The 19065-nt window shown below is 43.3% G+C and overlaps 1 protein-coding gene across 3 annotated transcripts in view; it reads left to right on the top strand.

Annotated features, from left to right (window-relative positions):
- Window positions 1-19065, top strand: part of DAPK1 (death associated protein kinase 1) — a 986032-nt gene that overhangs the window by 647826 nt on the left and 319141 nt on the right. For all 3 annotated transcript variants that reach the window (XM_069625713.1, XM_069625714.1, XM_069625715.1), the window contains exon 15: window positions 16633-16731. In XM_069625713.1, the coding sequence (XP_069481814.1) occupies window positions 16633-16731 (99 nt within the window). The remainder of the gene's footprint in view (window positions 1-16632; window positions 16732-19065) is intronic.

The following is a 19065-nucleotide window of genomic DNA, read 5'->3' as shown; positions in this document are numbered from 1 at the left end:
TGATTGCAAATTCTCACAGTGCACCCTCAGAATGTCACGTACTCGTGTTGTGTTCCGCTTGTATGACTCTGAATCCACAACAGCATTCCAAGATGCTGCAGAACTGTTGAAGGAGGATGCAGAGTGCCTCTCTGGTGTGCCACAGTAACTCCTTGCTCCCTTGAGGCCATTATTTTGAGTTATTCCATATCCTGTGGTTATGTCCCTCTTAGCTGCCTTCCTCGCCAATGTCCCAGATCTGCTGTTAGCCCTCCCGTGTACTGACTATTGTCTGTCCCTTGGATTGCCTGTGGTTACGTTCTGGACCTGTTGCTTTCGTGTGTGTGTGAATTCTCATGTGCAGGACCTGATTTGCCTTTGGAACGGATTGGGATCGGGATTTGGAACCTCTGCCTATCCTAGGAACGGCCCTGACCCTAATTCTTGTGCCATTGGGCAAGCATCTGTAGACCCCTCTGGATTGGATTCCTGCAGACACGTCCTTGTGTCGTTGGGTAGACTGCTGCCATTGGTAGCTACTGGATCCAACCTTTTCCTTACTTGGACATAATTCTCGAATCCTGAGTGTCCTCTGTCGCCAAAACATATGGCCAGGTAGGCCTTGATCGGTATTGTTTACCGTGTTGCTGCACCTGCGGTATGTTTCTTTACCCACGTTTTCCCTCTCCGAGGTCTATGTATATTATCTGACACAAATCGGGAAAAGTTTTTTTTAATATTTTGAGCTGCTCTGTGACTTTAAATGATCCAAGGCTTTTATTAAGCCTTATGAATACAATTATGTATTCCTTTCAGCCTGTTAAACATTTTTCAATATGGTACTACATTGGTTTGAGTTTGAAAAATAATTAAAATAGTTCCTGTGATTAAATAGTCAGTCATTTCCAATAACACCAATATTAAGAAATTATTGAAACATTTTTATAACTTACACACTTTTTTAAAATAAATGTTTAGATACATTTTTTACTTGATATATTGAAACACTAAACACAAGATACTATCTGTTTTAGGACACCTAAAGTTGCAATTGACCATCATTCAGACCAATACAACCGCCAAATAGAGACATGGAGCCATTTTAATGACGTGGTGACCGGGCTCCTAAGCACGAATTCAGGACAATCCTTTAACCAAGTATCAAACCACGTCGACCTGTTACCCCTTCTTGTATTTTCCAGGCTAAAAACAACCTAGTACTTTTAACAAATAGGCACAAAGTCAAATCACAATTTATACATCACAATTTGAACTTCATATAAATCACAAAACATTAATCCACTTTATAAAACATCACTTTAATATTGGAAAAATTCCTAAAAACCTTTTACAAAATTTCTCATAAAACAATTCCCATACATAAAACAACCTGTATTGTGCTCAACCCTGTGACATCCTGCCTATACAAAACTAAGTAATGTACAGTACTTTAAAGGAGAACACTCTGCCTCAAGAGACAAAATGGTCAATAGCTGACTGGTTCCCTTTTACTAAAGGATACCACTTATCACGTTTGTCATCTATTTAGTGCATTCCTACCCCATTCAGTGCTACCCTGTGGTGGATTCTAGCCCGATATTTCAGAATAATTCATATATTGTCACTAGATCACAATACCCTTAATTGCCCAACATGTTTCGTTCAACACCATTTTATTCAACAAAATGTTTAAGAACTTCATCAGGGGGACCATCTGTACCCTTAAACCATCTCTTCACCTATGGTAGGTTCAACACTTTTAAAACTCCTCACTATGAGTGATAATTTCAAATTACAATTAACACTGCGCCACACAATTCTTGACCTGGGGAAACAGAATGAGGGAAAAATAACAAGAAACAACACTCAGTACTTTTCAATTTGCTGTCGTCCTACTCAGTCGGCACCTAAGTTTACTGAACTAAGGCTTACCGTGTCGCTCTTCTAAACAATCACTTGACAACGGTTTCTATAGGGGAGAGTCCCAACAAAAATGTTGGACCGCTCAATTTCTGAAAAACACAAAAAAAAAAAAACTTCAACGGTGTGTAATCTCAAAATGAGACACATCTCCATACATTCTCAATATGACTGTATAAATTATTCTACTAATGCCAGGGTCTCATTACATTAGCTGAAGACACTCATTCAATCTCTAGCCGAACAAATGGATCAACTCTTGGTGGTACCATCTATATAGGTATATTGATTGCTGTTATCTGTGGTTCTGTTCCATTCATATACTCTCTAAGTATGCCATTGTATTTCATCAACCATTCCAAAACAGATACCCTTGATAGTAGTCAGTTCATTCTCAAGTTTCAACTCGCGGGCATATTAATTAGCTACTATCGTGGGGAGTCCATTCCTCTTAAATTCAAATTCATGCGACCCAGGAACCGACTCTCTTGCCGCTATATTTGCGTGATGCGGTTTTCTATTTCTGTAGTGGCGTTTTCAACTCCACCGCCAAAAATTACTCGCACAAAGGAAACCTATGTTAAAAAAACAATAGTTCCACTTGTTGCTTCCAACAAGCCAGCGTCGCCATTTTCATCCATAGTCTCTTGCTAGTCAACCCCTCGCAATATGAAGAAAAGATGGACATACCCATTCCGTGGCCAGTACGATCCCATCACTTGTCCGCTGCACTGTAGCTCGCTGCATTATTCCTAACGGAGTGTTCTATAACACCGTGTGATTATATCACGTGAACACTACTAGTATCACGTGGGCTCAAAAACGTCATGTGACTACAACTAGTCTCACGTTTCTCACATCACGTGTTCAACGTAATACGTGGAATGCCCGCATTCCTAGCGCATCCCGAACACACAACGCTCGCCAGTCGTCCGAGCCGCAACAGAGGCCTCCAAACACACTGCACTACGGTAAGCGCATGGCCAACACTGTAGTGCGACTAACAGCTGAATGCAATCCTACATTAAGAACTAGCCGTATTGAAAAGATATATAGTTTCACCAGTAGTCTAATCTATAGGCTACTCAAACTACGAAAATACGATCTGTGGGTTAAGAATTATCCACCCTGCTCACACCGGATTACACTCCTCAGTGTGTTATCAATAGTATATCCCTGTGCTTAAGTAACTTGAGGAAAACATAGTTAATGTTTCCAATTTACCTCTTCATTGAGTCCCTTGGTTGCTGACTCCGTTAAAAAAATCAGCCGCTGTTCTTTGTACTGCAATTTTCTTAGCACGAGTAACACTGAGGCAGATCTATCTAATTGCCACAAGACTGTCCATTTCAATTTGTCTACATCATGACCCATCATCACGAAATGACTTACCATAGGGGCCAGCAAGTTCTGGTTGCGAATGCAACTCCTGTGCTCCCCTATACGTATAGTCACTTTCCGTTCTGTCATGCCAATATAGATCTTATGGCATGGACACCACACTGCATATACAACATGTGTTGAATTACAATTCGTAAAACCAGTTTGTTGCCACAACCTTGAGTCCCACGTCCACCTCTCTTGTTCTGCTAGTGTATTTACAGTTAACACATTTACCGCACGGGGCATGTCCTACTGCTGAGGGCAAACCCCACGATTGCAGGATGCTGATTTGTTCTTTCACTTTCAGAGCAATATCATTTTTAGTCAGTAGTTCTTTCAAATTTGGTGCTCTTTTATAGGCACACATTGGACTTTCTAACGGGCTCTCGCCCCTTGCCAATATGTGCCAGTTCTTTTTAATGATTTTGATAACTTCATTTGTTCTTTCATTATAAGTGCTCACAAACACAATGTTATTATTGTCTTGATTTTTAGAACGGTATTCAAGCAGTGCCTCAGTGATTATTAATCGATCTTTTATATGCTCTTTTGACGATTTTTTGGGATAATGCCTATTAATCAATTTCACCTTCAGCTGATCTGTTTCTGTATGAAAAGTAGAATTCAAAGTACTATTTCTTTTCAACCGAATAAACTGTCCGAATGGTGAATTGTCACCTGTATGCCTAGGATGGAAACTGTTGAAACTCAACAGGGCATTCTTGTCTGTCATTTTATGAAAGGGTTTTACTTGCAATATCCTCTGTACTTTATCAACCCAAATCGTTATATCTAAAAAATCGATTTTCTCTGAGCTGTAGGTGCAAGTAAACTTTAAATGTCGGTTCTGTTGGTTGATCCACTCAAAGAACTCTAAAAAGGAGTCCACTGTGCCATCCCAGTAGGGATTGGAAGTCTGATAGATATATTGTAATTCACAATTTTCAACATAGAGGTTCGCTGCCGTTGGTGCCACTGGTGAACCCATGGCAGTACCATGAATCTGATGGTATAATTCATTGTTGAACATGAAATAATTTTCCGTAAGAGCCATTTCTGCACACCACAGAATGAAGCTATTAGGTGTCACTCCTGAATTTCTTTTGGCAAGTAGTACATTCTCAAGTACCTCTAGTGTGTCCTGTTGAGGTATGCATGTGTATAATGCAACTACATCTAAGCTGACTAATAGTTGGATTTCAGGATCAAAGGACATCTGCTCTACGCTATTTATAACTTCAGTAGTGTCCTGTAAATATGAAAACATATTAAGGATAAACGGTTTTAGGAATTTGTCAGCAAATTTCGCAAGCGGTCCCAGCAGTGATCCAGTTCCCGAAACTATGGGACGACCCGGGGGTTTGAGCAATGCCTTGTGAATTTTAGGTAAAGTATAACATTTTGGAACAGACGGTCTGGGCACAATGAGATAATCATATTCTTGTTTGCAGATCCATTCTCTCTAATGCTTTCTCGACTTTCTCTCTGATGAGCACGGATAGTCTTTCAGTTGGATCATCTTTCAGCCTGCGGTAGTAAGAACTATCACCCAGCTGTCGTTTGCATTCATCAATGTAGGCTCCCCTATCTTGGATGACCACTGCCCCTCCTCATTCAGACCAACAAGGACATTGTCCATTAATTGGAGCAATGAGTTATCAAGGCTATCCATTATATGATCTTCCAACACAATGGCTCCTCAAGATGCTGCTAAGCTATTATATACAGAATCTCCATAGATAAGAGAAGATTTGAAATTAAGGATTACAAATGTACTTTTTTTGTGGTCCAGTAAAAGTAAACCGCATAATTTGAACCACAACTCTGAATCTACAAGCAAACAAGGATCGGAAGCAAATGCATGCACCAGTCAACTGGCGTGTGTTTTAGTAGTTGAAAAAAAAGTTAATTTATTTAATAATTCATGTTTTTGCTCGAAGTATCAAGTACCCCCAAAGTAGTTTACATATTTCTTTCAATGTTGGTTTACTTTATGCTAATAAAGAACTTTGATAGATAACCAAGCACAAGAATATCTCCTTTCTCCATCTAAAGCATACTATTTAAATGGCTTTCCAGGTGAGGTCCCCAAGTAACTGCATGAAGATCTAAATCTACTCGCAGCAATAAGGTGGAAACACATCTCTGCAACTTCAACTTCCATCTTGTTATAATACTAGAAAAACCTCATGAAAACCTGAAGCATCACTTATCAAAAGTGGAGACTGCAACATTGAAAGGTCTGGCCAAGACCCCCAATTTAAACCTCAGTCCTGCTAGAAGTGTCTAGATAGTGAATATCAATGAATCCTCATTCATCAATATTTGATTTGGGCTAGTTAATGGCTATGATAGGTGAATGGACATGAAGCAGAGATTTTTCACCGATTGGGTATATCATACTAACGTAAAATCAATTTACGGCCAACTGATGAATTTAGGGCTTTAGTAGATCCATGATCGAACAGGCTATCTTGGAGAATTGGTTCAGTGCTCGAAGAACTAGATTTGGTCAGTGTACAGTTTTTCTATGATTCACAAAGGTATCACAAATGATACAAAGAAAAAGATCCCTTTATCTTAATTTTGAATGCTATACTTTAACAGCTCTCAATGTTGATGGAGTTTTTATCACTAATTCATTTTTCAATACAATTAAAACATTGAACATGAAATTGCATTCCCAACCCAGTCCCCCTCCACCGCAGTCCAGCACAAACTCGACACTGATCTTGAGTACTAAAGTCCTATTCATTTTGTGCCAAACCTTTTCTAGTTCTTCTCTCCCTTCCTTGTGTACGTCTGATCTAAACATAAGGTTGTAGCTTGCCACGGTCCAAGATTTTAGCCTACTTTTTTGAACAACACTCAGTGTTTATATTAGCATCTCAAATTCCATATATCCATCGTAAATGGAATGTAAATATTTATCCTGGGTAGATCTCCTGCTCCCAGTTTCCTGCCAATATGCCTTTTAGCTGCCACCAAAGAAATTACAATGAATAATGTGTCCTGTTAATATTGGGTCTCCATATGCCAAGTAGAACTATCTTTTGTTCCTTCTCAAACCCCCATCCAAGGACCTTATTTATCTTTGGTGCTGCCAATATTGTCATCCTGTAGTAGGATACATGACAAGACCATATGAAAGTGTTCCCTTTTTCCTTTTGGGGCATAAGGCATTCTAGTAAATCCAGTGCAATATTTACAGTTGAACCATTCTACACCTCCCACATGTTGCAACCTCCTTAGGCAAACACACAATCTATGTCCAGTCTCCATCCTCCATTATTCCCAAATCGTCACATCTTGCCTACAGTCTCATAAGGGGTGCCATTGTGTTCCCAATCTTACACATTGTGAAATGGATTTACCATCAGTCCTTAGTCCAACTACGAAGCACTGAGTGGGAGGAGCCCAGCAGATTGCACTCAATCCCTCTTCCCTTCAACTGAGAATGTAAAGTGTGCCTGAGCTTCAAATATTGATAGAACCCTCTTCTCCCTCAATGAAACTCCTCTTTAATCCCAAAGAATGATTTCAGACGGCCAACCTTAAAAACATCCCGTAAATTCTATATGCCCTGGCTGCCCATTCTTTCATTTCTGGCATTGTCTGTATTTCTGGAAGTGATGCATTACCCCGTGGCTGCGAGAGGGACCCTGTTAATCATCCCCATTTTCCTCATAGGTTCCCTCCCTCCAGATTGTACTACCAAGTTCCCTGCCTGTACTATTTTCCCCATTTTCCTCATAGGTTCCCTGCCTGTACTACCAAGTGTGTGTGTAACCCCATTCTACTATGGAGCACTTGGGTCAGCATAAATGGTCCAATAACTGCAGTCACTAATCCGATTGCATGCATATGATCTGTATCATTAGCCACTGCTAGGTGTGATGCTCTGTACTTGGTTCTATATGATTTTTCTTTCTCACTTTTTGTAGGTCGCTTAACAAAAAGACCTTTTGTATTTCTGACGATTTTAGGCGGCCTACAAAAACGAAAACACATTCCCTCGCCCTCTCCCCCTCCCCCCCTCTGGCAGGATTATCACAAAATAGGGCGGGTTTCACCCCCTGAACCCTCTTACCCGCCCAAGACTCCCCCAATTTTTGATCGTACACAAACACCCAACACATGCACACATACATACATACATACATACACTTACCTCTTCTCCCTCAATGCCGCTTCCGGGTCCTGGCGTGCCTGTCGGCCTCTGTGCACACTCATGTGCTTTTCAGGGGCTGACAATTCGATATGGAAAGACCGCTCCGAATCACATTTTTTTAGGTTGTTTTTTTATTACAAAGGACCTCTTCTACTTCGGACCCATTATTTACGATGGTCGGGTAGACCCAGTTCCCCTTCCCAGACAACTTTTCTAGTGCCAACATGGGAATGACATTACCTCCAAAGCAATTTACAGACTCCTATGTGATATGGATTGTCGGATGTACAGACATCATTTTAAATGGGGGCCATCCTGCCCATCAATTGTAATAGATACCAATGTTTAACACCCCAAAGAAAGCCCTCCAGCAGGAGTTACCAATTCCACCTAAGGAAGTCCTTTTGATTTATTGTGTCATCAGAGTCCCTAGCTATTTAAAGCATATGGATTCAGTGATGTACCTCACCATTTATAGTGTAGCGTATTGACTTATATGGATTAACAGTCTACAGTGTTCTCCAAATTCTTTGATATCCATCAGCCTTGGAATTGATAGCACTGCATTTCTGAGATCATCGGTGCATAGTCTATCCTCTGTGCCTGTGGACCAAACCAATCCTGAATGAAATGACAAAATTAGCAAAAATTAGCATGGAAAGAGTGCAGTCTTTTGTGGCCCCTCTGCACATTTCCAAGTAACCCTATCTGGGTAATGTCCTTCATTCTAACCCCTGGTTTAGCATTCAATAATTGTATGTATCCCAGGAAGCCAAGACCAGAAACCACCTTTTGTAACAGTCCATAAAAGAGCCATGCAACAGTGTCAAATGCCTTGTGTGAAACCTCTGCGAGCAATGCATGAGGCGGATGGCCAAGTCACCCAGAAAGCACAATCATGTAACATAGCCTTTTAAGATTCATGGATCTACCAGCTATGAAGCCACACTGAGTCGGGTGGAGATCGGTGGCTGGAGACGATTCACCAGGGCTTTAACAAGCCTTTTTGTTTCACCATTTTAAAACAAAATAGGGCAATGGGGATCTTCGTAGTCACATGCCTTACATTTTTTGTGGAACACCACAAATCTGCCCATTTTCAAATCTGGGTTCTTTTTTTACTTTTACTGGACAAAAATCTGTTAAGCAGATGTTCATTGAACCCCCCCCCCCTTCCTCCTTGTAAAGGGTTCCACACTTCCGGCAGCATATGATTTGAGTCCCAGTGTCTTCCCTCTTTGCAGCTGCTGGATACTATGCTCTATACCACTCTGCGCTCAATCCACCACCACCACAGCTTCCCTCTTTTCGTCTGTTATCTGGGCAACTTGGCAGTCATGAAAGGAGGAGTGCAATGTTGCACTATTGCTAGATCTGTTTCTAGTGTAGAATTGTGTACAGCAGGATGCAAAATGTGCTGCAATCGCACCTTGAAACACTTGTGTACAGGCGCGTTATAAATGACATATCATATAGCAATTTCCAGCACATCCTTCTTGGAGATGCCTATTCATCGCTGGGCTCAGCCAATCATGGTCTTCCCCAGCTTCTCTGGCCAGCCATGCCAGTTATTTAACCTTTTAGGTCCCTTGTTCATCTAGTCTTCACTTTCCTCCAGTGACCGGGATCTTGGCCTTTCCCGTACCCACACCAGTTTCACATCAGTCGCAGCATTCTCTGGACTTCGAAATTCAAGTGGGAGCAATGAAATCCTTCTGCATGATCCATCACTCTATGCTCATTTAACTGTTTAGCCGCCCAGTCCATAGCTCTGTCCCTCAAGGCCGTATCTGCTATCCAGAGAATATCACACAGACCCCATGCTCTCCTCTAAAATGTTTTTCAGCTTCCGTGGGCTCCTCCACTAGGCTGGGGCCACAGAGCCTCTACATTCCTGCAGTGCCAGTGTTGCCAAGTGCAGGGAATGTTACAATTTTCTCCCGTCACAGAATGCCAGCCCCTTTTTGCTCTGTACAGATCTGCTTGAGGAAATAAAATAAAAACCTGGGTGGGAGCGATGCACCCCAGAATGGAAGGAATACCAATTGTTGATGGGGTTTATAAAACCCCACCGGTCCTCTGAACCTAGTGAACAGGCACCGCTGCATATATTGGTAATGTCTTTTGCAGTTCTATTGTCATTCCCCGTCTTGCCGAATGCTATATTTAGGACATTAGTCACCTGCCACCGTTGTCAACCCTTCATCTCTGCTAATCACTTTACTCAAGTCTGACATGAGCGCGCAGAACTGGGGAATGCCTTAGTCATTCGCCGAAGTAACCTGTTCAGATCCTATGCTACCTGTCAGTCGTAGCAGTCTACCCCTTGTAGCTGCAGTGAAATCTATGGCAACCTGATGTCCGGGTTACCATAGACTGAAGAGGAAGTTTAGGGATGATCCAAGGCACAAGCAACATTTGCCTATTCTGTTGTGCAATGTCCTTTTCCTCCATCCTACCTCTTTAAAAATGCCACCAAAATAAAGCTTTTGCAACCGCAGTTGTACTTGGTTCAGTGTTTTGATTTTTCAGAGTGAACCGAGAGGAACAATGGATACATAATCTTAGTATGGTGAAACATAGCCTCAATGAGCAAATTGAGTGTAACTGGGATGCTTCTCTAGTGGGGGAATCTACAGTCCTCACCACTGCACAGTAATGACGTCTACCACTTGACGCTTTACTGCAGCATAATGTTATATGGGCAAGTTCATTCGTTTTGAAAAATTAACTTGTGTACCACAGTTCTACCATATGAGATTCAACCTTGTGTATTATGTTGTTTATTGTGTTGATATAGCTAGCGCTTTACGCCAAATGCTTTCAATCAATTTCTGAATCTGTCCCTTCTATTGGTCTGTGCATTCAATTGTTCAAGCATTACTGTTGCTATTGTAATGAAGCACTTTAAAGGATGCATAGGCCCCCATTACCTTTTTGATATTAAAACTGGTCTTGAACTTGGCATCTTCATTCTGTCAGTTGCTTATTGATTCCCAATTGAGTAATACCCTTCAATGCAGATGTACAAATGACCAAGAGAATCGCTCACCTACTGAACATTCATACTGAAAGATTTGATAGTTAGTCTGAGGGATCCTAATACCATGTTCCCCTGTTGGTCGTAATGCAATGTCCGTTCCCCTTTACCTTTAAACTGGTTCTGCTTTGGGACTGAATTAGGGTTTAATTTGGATTGTGTCCTGATGAAGCAATGCAGTGTTTCAGATGCATACACTTTTGGTTGAAACAACCCTGTCGATGCCGTTGGATGGAATGCTGTTTTTATAGTGTTAAGACCCCCTATCCCCCGTGGCTCCATGAGCACTGAGGTATAAATGTTTGACATGACACAGCAGCTTTACACATCACTCCACTTTAATCTCTGTTCCTGTGACTTTGTGTGTCATTTGACATTCCATCTGTTACATGTACAGAAGCTGTCAAATAAAACTATGTAAATATATGAAACCGTGGTAGTCCTTCAGTTGGATAAAGGGTTAGCTCGTTCAATAGTATTCCGATTCTTTTATTAAATTATTGGGCGTATGGATGGTGTCCCACCATTTTTTTAAATGTCCATAGCTTTTTAATACCTGCAGACATTGCATATTTCTTTTTTGTGTTTAACTGAAAAGTGGGGAAATTGTTTGACCACATTTCTGTGTCATGCCATTGATGTCAACAAAAGGGAAGGTGCAGAAGGACTAGGTATGAGTTGGGTAAAGTAATCCAATAAAGAGAACTGTAGTAACAGTAAAAAGAGTGAAGAGCTTCCTGAAGCACACTCATGTTAACACTGCGGACCGCTTTGTGTCTTAACTCAAATGACATGATATACGTGTGCCTTTCCAGAGACATTTGCAGTACTCTCCTGCATCTCAAACATGTTTTGTTGCTGCCTAATGACTGCTCTGACTTCTGTTTGCTAAAACCTCAACTAGTGGGGGGTTCAGGATGGATAGCCAATAATTCCAAATTGGCTTCAGCTGTCCTTGAGTTTCTGGTATGGTTTCTATAGGAATTACACCATAACTGCGCCCCCGTCACTGCGACCTCTGAAAATGTCGACTTTTTTTTTATTTCGACTCCCCCTTACACTAATATATGTATATATAATGTAAGTAGAGGGGCGTGCAGGGGTCTCCCCCCACATATACATGTGGTGTAAAGGGGGTAGAAATAAAAAAAGCCAGCAATTTCAGGGGTGCAGTGATGGGGAGGCAGTAATCGTATAGATCAGTTTCTACATGTCTCGGAGCTGCAGGAGAGGATCCACCTGGCAGTATGGTCTACATATTGTCTGTTCACTTGCCTCTAAATCTGCCCCATCTGTTTCAGGCCCAGGAGTAAGGCAGAGGATTATATCGGGCGCGAAGACGAGAACAGTGAGGAGTAGAGTGAGCGACGATGTACCGTGAGGCATCCGCTCCTTTTCCTGTATGCCATTCCACTGTTGCAGAAGAGCAGCCCAAGATTGTGTGGGACCGATCTGTCCAAGACTGTATGGATGGGGGGGATGGCTTTGGGGCCGAGGGTGGGGAAGTGAGAAGCAAATGGCCCTAGCAGAAACAATCGGGTCATTCAAGAGAGGAGAGGAGAGGTAAGCAAGAGCGAGTGGTCGAGAGTGTTGAAGGCTGCCGACAAATCGAGGAGGATTAAAAGTGAAGAGTGCTTGGTGAAACCTACAGAGAGGAGAGAGTCACAAAGTAAATCGTTCTCAGTGGAGTGGTGGTATGAAAACCGGATTGATAAGAGCAGTAAAGGAAGAGGTTTGGTGTTGTAAGGCTGGAAAAGATCAGGGGCTAACCTAATGCCGGGTTTGGTGGGAATCGGGGCTAGCTATAGCCTTTTGGTTGTAATCCCAGAGCCTCTATCAGGGGCTACAACCAAAAGACCAGGGGCCCCCTTAGCCCCACCCCTAGCAACGCCTCTGTTTGAGAATAGATTTACACATTCTAGAAGCTTGGAGAAGTAGGGAAGAAGGGATACAGGAAGAGAAGAATCCAAGGAGGGTTTCTTGTGCATGGGAAGGATTGTGGCGTGTTTTTAAGAGGGAAAGTGATTGAAGTGACATGTTGAATATAGTGGTCAGACATGTTGAATATAGTGGTCAGGAAGAAAGGAGGAGGAGATATTCTTTTTGAATAAGAGAGGAGGGACGAGGATTCAGAGAAGCAGAATGGAATGTGCCTTGACAATAAATAGTGCAACCTCGTAATCTGAGTAGTGAAGGAGGAGTAGAAAACCCCAGGAGAAGATGAAGAAGACTGAAAGGAGATCAAAGGTGTGATGGCAGAACAAAGAAGGGTGACTTTGGAGGTGACGTAAGAAACCAAATCATCAGCAGAAAAAGTGGAAATACCAGGATGGGCGGATGAGAGTGTTGCAATACGACAGTTTGGGAAAGACTGTGAATATATAATGAATGAGCGAGAAGATCAGAATAGTAAGACTGTTTTGACGAGAAGAGGGCTGTGTCAATGGTAGAATAAAGAGCAAATAGAAGAGCGTAAAGAAGAGTGAGACTTAAGCCAATGGCATTCAGCGAGTAGGTGTAAAAGAAGTATACAAAGTCAAGTGTCCGTTAAAGTAAAGAGTAGAAGAGGGAAGAAGCTGTATCATCGGCTGAGTAGGCAGTGAAGTCAGAGGGAAGGCAGAGAAGAGTTACGGGAGGAGATGAAAGTATCATAGGAGCGAAGATCTCGATGATGGAAGGTGGGAGCGACGGGAGATTGGGAGAAAGAAAGCTGGTGGTCTGATGACTAAACTGGAACTGCAGAAACAGTAGTAACTGGAGGAGAAGAATAAAATATTAGGTCAAGGGACGACCCAAAAATGGGGGCAGGGTGGCAGGGTAGGAATAGGATAAAGTATTTATCTGCCCCCTTGTGTGCAGCCCCTTTTTTCCCCCCACCGTGTTCTTGCCTAGTAAATTGATTAGAACTAAATGGGAGCGGGGGAGTCAAAGTTCTCATTAGGAGTGCACACTGAAAGGGGCCCTCCAATGACTTCACCCTGACATGGGTAGAGTTTCCTGTATGCTGTGGACATCTCCCAACACAAAGGGCCGTTTCACCTCCTCTGTTTGGTGGGAGTCCTTTTTGTGTATAGTGGTTCAGCATGTTTACCCCCTGGCTATCCTTGCCTACAAGCACATTCTAAAACAAGTGCCAAGTTTAATAGCCTCCCAGTGTGTCCTGGAGGGGTGAGTGGGGGATGGATCTCACATATGGTCATGGCTTATGCCTGCCTCCAAGAGCAAGGCCTGTAGCTAGATTTTACCAGATGTTTGAATCCTGTAATAAACTTCGAATAATGGTAACGTTTGGGTGCCCGAGAACCTACTGGTTGTGTGGCGAACAATTAATTGGGATCAGAGATGCCTCTTGACTGTAACCGGGGAGTCTGTACCCATACTTTGTTCTTTATCACTAGTCCCCAGGGCTGACAAAGATACTGTGCAGAAGCGCCACTGGAGTACTTCTTAAAGGCTGGATCTAACTGGAAAGCCCTGCCAGGGTCTGCAAACTCAGCCTTCCTCGTCTTGACTCGGTCTGGGCACTGCAGGTCTTGCGTGTGTCCCTGCTGTGCAGGTGCTGCAGCAAAAGATGTGTTCTGTTTGCATTTATTTTGATTTTATAAACTGCCTTGCACCAAAGACAAGACCATAAACGGTACAATAGCAAAGTCTATAATCGGGGCGGAAAGTCAAATCCGGGATATAGGAGAGGCTCTTTGTGGAGGGTATTGAACAGAGTTGCGGAGGAGGTGGAGCAAACTGAAAAGGGCAAAGTATTCCAAAATGTTGGGGCAAGCGGAGAAAAAGATCGAGAGGGGAGCGTGCGTGGAGGATGCAGAACTAATATAAGAAATTGAGATTGAAACCAAAGAGACCACGCAGGAGAGTAAGAGTAAATGAGAGGTCCGTTCAGGAGAGACCAGGTGGTTCAAACATCTAAAATGGATACAGATGAAGGCATTGTAACTGCACCAGTGACCAGCAGCACCTGTAAGCTCTACTTAGCAATCCCAACTAAAGTGGACCTCCTTGGATCCATATACTGTCACATTTTCGGAAACTCTATTGTGAATCCCACCATTTTCCACCCCACCATAGAGGGACATTTTGGCCAAGGTAATAGGAGTGTAAGTCGGTATGATGAATACAGTTCTAAAAAAGGGTGGAAACGAGTGAGAGGGGTGTGAAAAACAGAAGCAGAGTTGTGGTGTACGAGGGAGGAGGGTGCTTTGGTGTGGTGAACACCTCCCAATTATTTTTTTTTAAACCATTATCAAAAAGAAAAGTGAAATGGAACATTCTCATTTAAGCTAATATCGAATTTGCCACAACCCTCGAATCTGGTGCCCCGCTGTAGCCTTCCTTTGATTTAGCACTGCTGGCTGCAAAGACGAGAGCACACATAAAGGAGACCTACTAAGTGGCCAGGTCTGGGGGGTCAGATATGCTCCTACCCACATGTTGGCCATGCAGAAAACTGTAACCAGTTTTTTTAACAAGCAGAAGGCACTTTGACTGTCTATTCACTTCTTACCGTCTTTGCCCACCTCACAATTTTCCTGCATCACATAGACTATAGTTTTATAATTTTGTCCCTTCCTTTATTGTGAGAAATATTATTACTGTACTGTTGTCATCCCATTTTCTCTCATGAGTTGCCTTTGACTGCTTAGCCCAGCTACTACAAAGGAGGGCACGGGAAAGCGTGGAGGACACTCAGTGTGACTAGGTTGGTATACAATTAATACCATGTACACAGGGCTAAGAGGACTCACCCCAACACGGGCAGAGAGAATATGTAGGAGCAGTATAAAGGATGGGAGAGTAGTCGGCAGGTGTAGTGGCAATACAAACAAATGAAAAGAACAAGTAGAAGTCATGCCTGGGGGGATAGGGGCAGTGGAGAAGCACTGGGTAGTCGAGCTAGGAGGACAGTATGAGTTTTCCCTGCTCTAATACTCAGAGTTGCTACTCCTGGTTAAACACTTTGTTTGATTGTACACACTTTGTATAGTCAGCCAACGCATGTTTCCACCTTTCAAATATGTCTTCCTCGGGGAACTTCTTCTATTAGTTTTCACATCAATATCCATATCAATGTTGGCTGGCTCTACAAAGCGTGTACAATAAAAACAGTGTTTAATCAGGAGTAGCAGCTGTGATTATTAGTGGAAAGAGAATTGCATGGGGTTATGACACAGGTGGCCAGTTGTATCAAAATACAACCCCTTAGTTGAAATCATGCTATTCAGAACAAAGGCTTGTCCTGGAGTGTCTCGATTTGTCTTAAGATCTAAGGTTTGATGAATAGGCTAGACTAGAAGTGCTTGAGATCCTACCTAAAGGCATACAATGCCCCTCCTACCCATTGTTTAGGGGACCCCCAGTGCAACCTCCATATAGAGGCTCCCCCTTCATAGTGGTTTGAGGCATGGGAACTGAATCATAGCTTTTGTATGGGGACCAGCCTTCAGACACTAATCTGGCTGCTGTCCTCGAAATGCCAGATGAAACCATGCATCCAACGGTCTGGCCATTCTGGTCGCTAATCAACATAAGACCTGATCACCCACAAGGTGGACACATGTTTAAAAGTGGCTGCAAGGCAACAAGTAGCACTCTACAAAATGCCTAGCTAAATTAAATCGGACTGTTTTTTTCTCTCCTTTAGTTCCAAATTTCCCTCTGGGTTGACTCTTGTCCTCCACTCCTGACATTTAATGCATCGGACAGTCTGTGGTAGTTTACACAGATGCCCAGGTTGGCAGACCTTGCCTTAATTATTTGAGTATTGTCTTATAATGGTACATTTTTGATTTTTTAGTAATGTCATGTTTCCCCCTACCATGTGTGTGAATGTCGGCCGGTATTGCTTTTTTTCTTGGTATTACTTTTAAAATGGGTAAGACAAAACTACAATGTTAAGAAAAATACTAGAACGATGACTTTCTCATGCATGGCATGGCTAAACTAGCGAATGCTAGTTTCCTTGAAGTGCATGTATGCTTCGAGTTAATGGTGTAAAGCTCTATGCTCTGAGCATGCACAGTAAGATCATTTCAAAACCACTTGTCATTCCTTACAGCAGCTGTTAACTTGACCGGGTCCTCTACACTGACTGAAGTGGGTAACGCTATATTATTTTTCTGCTTTACAGTCTGGTGAAACTGCGCTTCATGTGGCATCACGGTACGGGCATGTCGATGTTGTCCAGTTCCTCTGCAGCATTGGGTCACATCCGGATCTCCAAGATAAGGTGCGTAATCCATTCTGCTTGCTCTCCATCCTGCTGAATGACAGCAACCCTCTCCATCCTGCTGAGTGACAGTAACCTCTCCATCCTGCTGAATGACAGCAACCCTCTCTCGATCCTGCTGAGTGACAGCACCTCTCTCCATCCTGCTGAGTGACAGCAACCCTCTCCATCCTGCTGAATGACAGCAACCCTCTCCATCCTGCTGAGTGACAGCACCTCTCTCCATCCTGCTGAATGACAGCAACCCTCTCCATCCTGCTGAATGACAGCAACCCTCTCCATCCTGCTGAGTGACAGCACCTCTCTCCATCCTGCTGAATGACAGCACCTCTCTCCATCCTGCTGAGTGACAGCAACCCTCTCCGTCCTGCTGAGTGACAGCACCTCTCTCCGTCCTGCTGAGTGACAGCACCTCTCTCCGTCCTGCTGAGTGACAGCACCTCTCTCCGTCCTGCTGAGTGACAGCACCTCTCTCCGTCCTGCTGAGTGACAGCACCTCTCTCCGTCCTGCTGAGTGACAGCACCTCTCTCCGTCCTGCTGAATGACAGCACCCCTCTCCGTCCTGCTGAGTGACAGCACCCCTCTCCGTCCTGCTGAGTGACAGCACCCCTCTCTGTCCTGCTGAGTGACAGCACCCCCCTCTGTCCTGCTGAGTGACCGCACCCCTCTCTGTCCTGCTGAGTGACAGCACCCCTCTCTGTCCTGCTGAGTGACAGCACCCCTCTCTGTCCTGCTGAGTGACAGCACCCCTCTCTGTCCTGCTGAGTGACAGCACCTCTCTCCGTCCTGCTGAGTGACAGCACCTCTCTCCGTCCTGCTGAGTGACAGCAACCCTCTCCATCCTGCTGAATGACAGCACCTCGAATGACAGCACCTCTCTCCATCCTGCTGAATGACGGCAACCCTCTCCATCCAGCTGAATGACGGCAACCCTCTCCATCCTGCTGAATGACGGCACCTCTCTCCATCCTGCTGAATGACGGCACCTCTCTCCATCCTGCTGAATGACGGCACCTCTCTCCATCCTGCTGAGTGACAGCAACCCTCTCCATCCTGCTGAGTGACAGCAACCCTCGCCATCCTGCTGAGTGACAGCCCTCTGTGCCCATCTCTTCTAATGTTTCTTCTTCCTTTATATGCCTCTTGGAGACGGTTGGAAAATCCTGCTCAGCGGTTCTTTGACCAACGAGCCCGCTCCTCATATTCCATTCAGTCACCTCATTAAAAGCACTTCTTTTACACATTGCCTTATACTGGGATGTATCCAATTCATAATCCCTCCCAGTGTCTCTTGTCTCCAAGTTCTACAGACAATAACTGTGCTAATCGACCACCTAATCTCTTTAAGGGGGTCAGGTGAAGAAGTGCCTTGAATCCATGAGCGCATAGTCGTCATGGTGACCAGGTTAGCATCATATATATCAAGAAAAGGACATATCATAGAAACAATCAGTGACTCAAAATGTTCTCAACACTACGAAGACCTAACAAAATAAGTCTAGTAATACATTCACAAGTTCAAAAATTGGAATTTATTACACAATTAATGAAAACAATTGTAGAACTACATAAAACCCACTACACACTCCACATACATGTACAATAGATAAACGAAAATGTTTACAATTGAATACAGCCACGGCCTCCCAAACAAATATATAATAGTCCAGATTATGTTGTTACATAGTCAGCCCCATAATTTGGACTATTATATCATGTATTGCTAGACTTATTTTGTTAGGTCTTGTAGTTTTGAGAACATTTTGAGTCGCCCTGATTGTTTCTATTATGATGTCCTTTTCTTTTCTTGATAAGTATAATTCTATTTTGACCCAGAAAATAGAGAAAAGGCTACTCCCCCTTTCGAGGGAGAGTTTATTTTGGGTGGTATGTTGCCCTATTTATAAAATTGACCAGGTTAGCATCACCATGCTAGATGAATAAAATGGGAATGGCAACGTAGCATGAGCCCAGTTCTGTTAACCGTCACCAAGTAGATATTGTGTCACATGAAATGAGACCTGGGGCTATGCCCTGTAACAACTGGCGATGAGGGGAGGAAGCCCTTACGCTGTTTAACCATCCATGGTTCTGCACGCCTAATCGCATTACTGGAGGGTCGATGAGGTGCATATACAGAGGGTGTCCAATGTTCTGAGATTGCTCATTAGGTGGTGTTACCTCTGCCCTGCCACGATTTATTGAGGAACAGTATGTTTGATGGTGATCCTGCTAATCTTTGCTGCAGTACCATGGTTCGGCCTTCAACATGCAAGTACTTCCACTCCACGCATATGTGATCAAAGCTGGATGTAGACCTAGGTAAGGTACAC

The sequence above is a fragment of the Ambystoma mexicanum genome, chromosome 6p (genome assembly GCF_040938575.1).
Source record: "Ambystoma mexicanum isolate Mex_15411 chromosome 6p, UKY_AmexF1_1, whole genome shotgun sequence".
NCBI classification, from domain to species: domain Eukaryota; kingdom Metazoa; phylum Chordata; class Amphibia; order Caudata; family Ambystomatidae; genus Ambystoma; species Ambystoma mexicanum.
The sequence above is the reverse complement of the archived record's forward strand: the minus strand, read 5'-3'. Positions and strand labels throughout refer to the sequence as shown.